The sequence below is a fragment of the Leopardus geoffroyi genome, chromosome E2 (assembly GCF_018350155.1).
Source record: "Leopardus geoffroyi isolate Oge1 chromosome E2, O.geoffroyi_Oge1_pat1.0, whole genome shotgun sequence".
Lineage (NCBI taxonomy): Eukaryota > Metazoa > Chordata > Mammalia > Carnivora > Felidae > Leopardus > Leopardus geoffroyi.
Window position 1 is genome coordinate 7,274,447 of NC_059335.1, and position 7,455 is coordinate 7,281,901.

Sequence of the window (7,455 nt, forward strand, 5' to 3'; positions counted from 1 at the left end):
TTCCCTGAAGGCAAGGACTCTGGCCATCTGCTCATTCATTCGATCGTTCATTCATTCATCAAATATGTTTTGAGCGCTCATGTCATGGCCAACAACACTGCTAAGCAGGTGGTGGATTGGTGAACAGGTCGTCTGGGTTTTAGATTCTGGAGGGAAGGAGCTGAGTAACCTGGGAGGTCCAGGGCTGGGCTGGGAAGCGATAAGCTGTGAAGGGACCCTGTTTGTTCCTGTAGCCCCAGCCGTTTGCTTGGGTTCACTAAAGTCTTCTCCTTAAGCAGAGGGTTCTTTTGAAGTAGAGGTCTCTTTTGAGACCTCCTGTTCACCAGTCTTCAGCTCAGTGGAGGGTCACCATGAGTCCATCCAATCAAAGATTTCTGCTCAGGGGAAGGGGGTGGGGCTTGTGTTTACCAGGAAATTCTGTTTGGTGGCTGTTTATTTTTAAAATTCATATAAAAAAAAAAAAAGGACAAAGACATATTTATAGACTCCACGAAATTGCTCAAAGAGTAGAGTCCCGGGGGCTCCTTCCCTCGGCGTTTTAACCGTATCAGACCCAAATCAGACCCAGGAATTCAATGAGGGCCGTTAGCCAGACTACAGGTCTCCTCCAAGGTCAGCTCTTCAGGTGCCTCTATTTGCCGGTGTGCACGTGTGCAAATATCTGTTTCTGTGTAATGTTACCTCCTGTGTAGGTCCAGGTCACCACAAGGGTCCCCAGCCCTCCTGTGCCCCCAGGGTGGGATGGGGGTCTTTCCTTCTGGTTTGCCAGGGCCCTGGCCGCCTAAAGCAGGGAGCTCCTCAGAGCCAGTTCACAGGCAACCGAAGTGCACACAGGGAGCCGGGTGTGTGGGTTCAGACACACTGAGTCCCCAGGTGCAGACCAGACTAAGCAGCAGCCCAGGCAAAGAGGAAGGAAAGTGGCTTGGGAGCCAACCCTGGGGAAGGGGGGGGGGGGGAGAGAAGGGAGGGTTCTTGAGAGAGGGAGAGTGCACAGGCTGCCTCCTGAGTCACCGTGCCCTGCTCAGGCCCAGGGACAAATTGCAGTCATTAGGGAATTTAAGAGGCTGGGGAGGTGCTGTACTGAGGGCAGCGTGCCCTACCCCAGGTTAGGAGGGGTCCCTTGGACCCAGAGCACCTCCTTGGGCTGTCTGGAGCCCTCCCCCACCTCACCATTGTCTCCCTCCCTCTCTCTAGGTCACCATCTCTCACTCTGTCCCCGCCCCTCTGCCGAGTTGGGAGCACCCTGCTTGGGAGCAGTTCTCCACTGCTCCTTCTCCTCCCCGCTGGGGTCCCTGTTCCCCAGACTTTCAGGACTGTGAAAACCACAAAGCCAGAAAGCCTAGGGGACAAGACAGTCCCAGGTGTCTCCTGCCCTTCCCCGCCCCACCCCCTGCCTCCCTCTTCCTGGCTGCTGTCACCTCCCATCTCTGCCTCCCAGTCTCCCCTGAGTGCGTCCCCACCACGTGCTGTGCCCTAGCTCCCTTGGTCACCCCCTCACCTGCCTGGTCCTGCATCGTCCTCCCCCTCCTCCAGCATTTCATCCTCCGGTCCTCCCGCTATTATTTTGTGTGTTGGGGGTGGGGGAGGGGTGGTGATCCTGCCTTCCTTCTCTCTCTTCACTCGGTTCTCTTCCTTTGTGTCTCTTTTCTGCCTTCAGTGTCTTCCTTGTCTTCCCTGTTTTTCTGTTTCTTTCTTAGCTTTCCCACATTCCCTTCTCCAGTCTCTGTGCTGTGCCTGCCCCACTGTCTCCCCCCCTCCCCACCCCCACCTCCTCTGTCCCCATGTCCACATTCATCTTCCTTCTCCTTCCCCATCTTTCCTTAGTCTCTCTCCCTCTGACACTTGTCTCTCGGGTCTGTGTTTCTCTGACACTTTCTCTGGTTCTCCACCTTCTTATGTTACTTTTCTTACATTTCCCAGTCTTCTCTGTGTCTCTTTACCCCCAACCCTTACCAGCACCTTCCCCTGAGCCACCCACTCTGTCCACCCTGCCCTGGGGTCCCCCTCCCTCCCTGGGTTCCTCCCAGATTAAACACCTTCCTTGGGCGGGTTCTCATTAATGTGGTGGCTGCTTCTCTGACCAGAGAAGGGAGGGAGGAGATGGGACCAGGGAGTCCTGGAGTCCTGGAATGGGAAATGGGCAATAAAAAAATGTCAGGAGAAGGGCGGGGGTGGGGGAGGCAGGGCCTGTTGCCCAGGCCAGGGATAAAAGGGCTCCACAGAGTGACAGGGAATCAAGGCACCAACCCCCTTCCTGCACACACAGAGACGCATCCACGTCTCGAAGGGTCTTGGTCTCTGTGTAAGGCCTTCACTGTCTCTGTCCCTCATCTCTGGGTCTCTTGCAGCCTCCTTCTCTCTCACTTTCTCTTTGCATTTGCCAGAACCTGACCTCCAGACCCCAGAATGCTCCTCCTGCTGACAGCACTCCAGATCATGGCTCTAGGTAAGACAGCAGCGAGATCCGGAGTATGGCAGTCCCCTAGGCATGCTGAGAAGAGATGGAAAGTGTTCCCTGGGGCCCTGGGGTGCTCATGGATGACCTGAGGAAAAGACAGGAGGGTGGTTTGGGGGTCGTGACTGAGGGGCATGCAGAAGGGGCCTGAGTTCTGAGTTGTGGAGATATCAGGATGCAGGAGTCGAAGGAGATGGGGAGGAATAAATGAGGAATTGTGGAGAAGTATCCAGTGCTGTCTAGGTTTTATTTAAAAAGGAGGGCTGCAAAACTAATGGAAAGACGGCATGTTGGTGGTGGTGATTGTGGGCGTGATGGTAGGTGGTGTGGGTGTGGGGTGAGACAGTGGATCCTGGGGGTCCACACGAGTGGGAAGATTGGATAAAGGGCAGGGAGCTCCTTGAATGTGTTGGAGAAGAATTAATGGGAGGAATGGTGGTATCCTGTGAAAAGTGGTGGTAGAAAGTATTCATGGGAGAGTAGAGTCAAGGGTAGTAGATACGTCAGAGCCCTGGATGAGGCAGCCATGGGATCAAGTAATATACTGTGGAGGTGATGGTGGGGGAGGGGTGGGTGTCAGAAAACTCCCTGATTGTGTTGGGGCAATAATGGAGGCAACATTGGGCATATCTCAGACTGGGTGGGACAAATAGAGGCAGGTGGTTTAGGGGTTAGGAAAAGAAAAGGGATTTGTGGGTCCCAGATGTCCTAGAGAGTTGGGGGTGGAAAGCATTTGTTCATCTGCTTTCCCCACCACACCCCACCTCTGCCTGTTCCTAGCCATGGCACAGAGCCAAGAGGATAAGGACAAGATACTTGGTGGTTATACATGCATCCAGAACTCCCAGCCATGGCAGGCGGCCTTACTGGCAGGTCCCTTTCGTAGTTTCCTCTGTGGAGGGGTCCTGCTGTCAGGCCAATGGGTCATCACCGCTGCTCACTGTGCCCGCCCGTGAGTAACCCCCTCCCCTATTCCTGTGCAGGGTGAATTCTAGAGTCTAGAGTCCCAGAGCTCAGCTAAGAACCTAGAGCATTGTGTTGAACCTAACGTAGTAGCTGGATCCTGGTTTGGGGTCTAGATAAGAGCCTAGAATTACCAACACAGCTCAGAATATAGAATCCAACCATAAATCTTGAACTCGGCTTAGATTCTGAAAGCAGATTGACAGTTTAGAACCCGTATGCCAGCTTAAAGTCCCACACAAAAATTAGAAGCTAACTTATCTGGAGATACATCTAGAGGCCAAACTCTACATAGAGACCAAGATTAGGAGCCCATTCCAGATTGGTGGTTCAATTGAGGGCACAATCTACATTCAGAAACTCAGGACCCCTCTCAGGACACTGCCTAGAATCCAAAGCCTAGTCTAGAACCTGCAGTCCAGCCATAAATCCAGGACTCTGCTTACAGCTAGAACATACAGCTCCGGGCTCTGGGCTGCGAGCGCAGAGCCTCCGGGCTCTGGGCTCAGAGTGTAGGATAGACAGAACCAGAGCCCATTCTAGGTACAATGTTTAATTCAGAGTCTAGTCTGTAGCTCCTTTTTGAGAGGCCTAGAACCCAAACCTCAACCCAGTGTCTAAATCCCAGAATGCAGACCATAATCTGAAGTCTCATAAAGAACTCAGAAGTCTAGACCAAACCCTAGAACCCAGATCCCTGACAAAAGCTCACCCAGTACCTATAAACACTAAGATATAATTCCATAAATTGAAGTTCATGTCAAACCTAAAGCCCAGAACTCAGCCCAGTGTCTAGAATGCAAAGCCCAGAATGCAAGACAGCATCCAGAAACTTGGATCCAAGCCATAACCTGGAGCTCCATCTTGAACCCAGAGCTCAACCTGAGGTCAAGGCTCAGACCAGAGTCTAGAAGCAAGAGCCCAGACCATAACTGTAGTTCAATCTAAAACAGAGCCCACCCAAGAATCAAAAACTCAGACTGATGTCTAGGACCCTAAGCTCAAAGACAGAGCTCAAACCATTGTCTGAAACCCAGGCCATAAACCAGAGTTTAAGCAAGAACCCAGAACTCAACCTAGGAACTGAAGCTCATATCCATGTCCAGAATCCACAGTTCAGATCACAGTCCATTGCTCAATATAGAATTGAGCCTACCCTACAACTAAAAGCTCAAGTAAACATCTAGAACCAAGGCTCATACCATAATGCAGACCTCAAAATAAAATCTGCAGTCTATCCTAACACCAAAAGCTCATACCCATATCTAAAACGCATGCCATGATCCAGACTCCATCTAGAGAACCCAAATTCTAGCTTCAACTCAAAAGTTCAAAATGTCTAGAACCCAGAAGCCAGGAGCCTCTCAGGAGCCTCCTCCAGGATATCAATTCTGATTTAGAGCCTAGAGCCATAGCCCAGAGTCTCAGTTGGAACTCAGAGCCTAGAACCCAGCACTGAGCCAAGAACTCCCAACCATTCCCTTACACCCAAGCCGGAAACCAGAACACAGCTCAAGACGGAAAGGGGTGGATGGTGGGATTGACCCAAGAGAGAGCCCCAGCTATGAGAAAGGGCACAGGAGTCCAGCTGGTGTTCCAAAAGTTGGTTAGACTTGTGGGAAATTCATCAGCAGGGAAGGGAAAGGGGCCAGAGGATGGGGAGTGGTCTCCAGGTCAGATCCTGAGCGGTGCTGCTTTTGGGGGTCATGGGCCAGGATCCTTCATGTAGCCCTGGGCAAGCACAACCTGAAGAACTGGGAGGCTACCCAGCAGGTGGTACGTGTGGTTCGCCAGGTGCGACACCCCCACTACAACTCCCGGACCCACAACAACGACCTGATGCTGCTGCGGCTGGAGCGGCCTGTTCGGCTGGGGAGGGCGGTGAAGCCCATCGCCGTGGCCAGTACCTGCACGAGCCCAGGGACCCCCTGTCTCGTGTCTGGCTGGGGCACCACATCTAGCCCCATTGGTAAGTACTTCCGTATCCTGGAAAGGAGGGGCTGGGGGACCGGACTTCTGGGTCTGAGGGAGGAGGAGGTAAACCCGGCTCGTAACCCTTCAGTGTACCCCCAGCCAGGTACCCCAACTCCCTGCAGTGCGTGAACATCAACATCTTCTCGGACCAAGAGTGTCAGGGGGCTTATCCCGGAGCCATCACTGCCGGCATGGTCTGTGCAGGTGTTCCCCAAGGAGGGAAGGACTCCTGTCAGGTGAGGTGCAGAGAGGAGAGCTGGAGGAAGGGGATTGTTTGGGGCTGGCACTTGGGTACCAAAGGATCTCAGGAGCATGAAAATCAGAGGAGGTATCCCCAGAAACTGAGAGAGATTGTAATAGTCCGGCTGCATCCTAGCTGTATGCCCTTGGGTGACAGGCCTAATCCCTCTGTCAGACAGGGGTAGCTCCTCTTAGAGTACATGGTGGGATCAGATGGTAATTCATGGAAAGAGTGCAGGGTGGTGCCTGCTCTTAGCTCTGATCACTGCTCTCATTGCTGTTATTATATTTGGTCACCTGGAAATCTGTGCTCAGCACCTCTAGAGACCTTAGCCCATCCCTGAGAGGTGACTCCAGAGACAGGGAGATGTAAAGAGGCACACACAGTTTTCTAGAGCAGCACAGTGAGCCCCAAGGGGAAGAGACAGAAGGAAGCAGTGAAAAGGGAAGGCAGTGATATCTCCAGAGCCCTGTCCAGGGGTCTCAGCCCACCTCTTCCCCATCTCTGCCTCTTGAGTCCTCCACACCCACGGCTCTGGCCATCTGTCATCCATGGGTGTCTCCATCTCGGCCTCTCCCCTTCAGGGCGACTCAGGGGGACCCCTGGTGTGCAAAGGGCAGCTCCAGGGCCTCGTTTCCTGGGGGATGGAGCGTTGTGCCCTGCCCGGCTACCCTGGGGTCTACACCAACCTGTGCAAGTACCAGACCTGGATCCAGAAAACCATACGGAGAAGATGATTGTTGGTATGACTTAACATCAGCTGCCCAGCTGTCTCCCCAGACCCTGCTCTCTCCACTCAAGACCCAGGAGTCCCAGCCCCCAGCCCCCCAGCCCTCCTCCTCCCTCAGACCCAGGAGTCTGGGCCCCCAGCTTCTTGATGGGGACCCCTGGCCCAGGACTCCTCTTTCCCAAAAAAGTTCCTTCAGGTTTTCTCTCCACTCCCCCACAACGCCATTATTCAAGAACCCTTCGGTACAGGGACAAGAGCATGAAAACACATGCTTTGGGGCATCATACCCCAAAGAAGACAGTTTTCAAAGCTTAGTGTCTCTAAAAACCAGATAAATAATAATAAAAATGGAATAATCCTAAAGTCCATTCACCTGTTCATTTAATTCATCTGACAGATATGTACACACAAGTGGCTGAATGGGGTCTGTGTTGTTCCCTTGGAGGCACCCTCCATTCCCTACATCTGGTGTGGTAGAGGGAAATGCCCAGCCTCGCGGCATGACCCTGAACAAGACCGTCCCTCCCAAGGCTGGGTCCGGTGAGCAGGGAACTGCTGAGGTCCAGGGCAGGGAGGGCAGAGACCCACCTTGTTTCTTGGAAAACCCTATGCAAATAAAAAGGTCCTCTTTCTCCTAATCAGATCTCAGGTGAGGAGAGTTGAGTTAATCACCTGCTGGAGTTCAAGTCCTGGCAGAGCTCTGCTCTCATTTTATTTCTTTATTTCTATCTGTCATCCCTGGCTCCGGTCCCCTCCCTCCCCACAGGCACCAACACAAATGGCCTTGAACACCATGAGTCCTTGCAAAACACGCCTGTCACAATGTGTTGCTTCTCATTTACATGAAACCATTGTGTTATGGATCTCATTCTCTTTCTCACTTTCATTCATCAGACTATTTATTGGAGGGGCGCCTGGGTGGCTCAGTCGGTTAAGCCTCTGACTTCGGCTCAGGTCATGATCTCACGGCTCGTGAGTTCAAGCCCTATGTCAGGCTCTGTGCTATCAGCCTGGAGCCTGCTTCAGATCCTCTGTCCGCCCCTCCCCCACTCTTTCTTGCTCAAAAATAAATAAACGTTAAAAAAATTAAAA

At 52.7% G+C, this 7,455-nt stretch overlaps 1 protein-coding gene across 2 annotated transcripts; it reads left to right on the forward strand.

Moving 5' to 3' along the window:
- Window positions 1-1,776: 1,776 nt before the first annotated feature.
- KLK14 (kallikrein related peptidase 14) lies at window positions 1,777-6,731 on the forward strand. Of its 2 annotated transcripts, XM_045441306.1 has the most exons (6): window positions 1,777-2,302; window positions 2,385-2,446; window positions 3,236-3,407; window positions 5,134-5,387; window positions 5,492-5,628; window positions 6,218-6,731. In XM_045441306.1, exons 2-6 carry the CDS (start codon window positions 2,407-2,409, stop codon window positions 6,368-6,370), a joined length of 756 nt encoding a protein of 251 aa, XP_045297262.1. In that variant the 5' UTR covers window positions 1,777-2,302; window positions 2,385-2,406; the 3' UTR covers window positions 6,371-6,731. The 2 variants fall into 2 exon arrangements, with proteins under 2 accessions (XP_045297262.1, XP_045297261.1); XM_045441305.1 differs by having other exon boundaries at window positions 1,778-2,446.
- The last annotated feature ends 724 nt before the right edge of the window (window positions 6,732-7,455 follow it).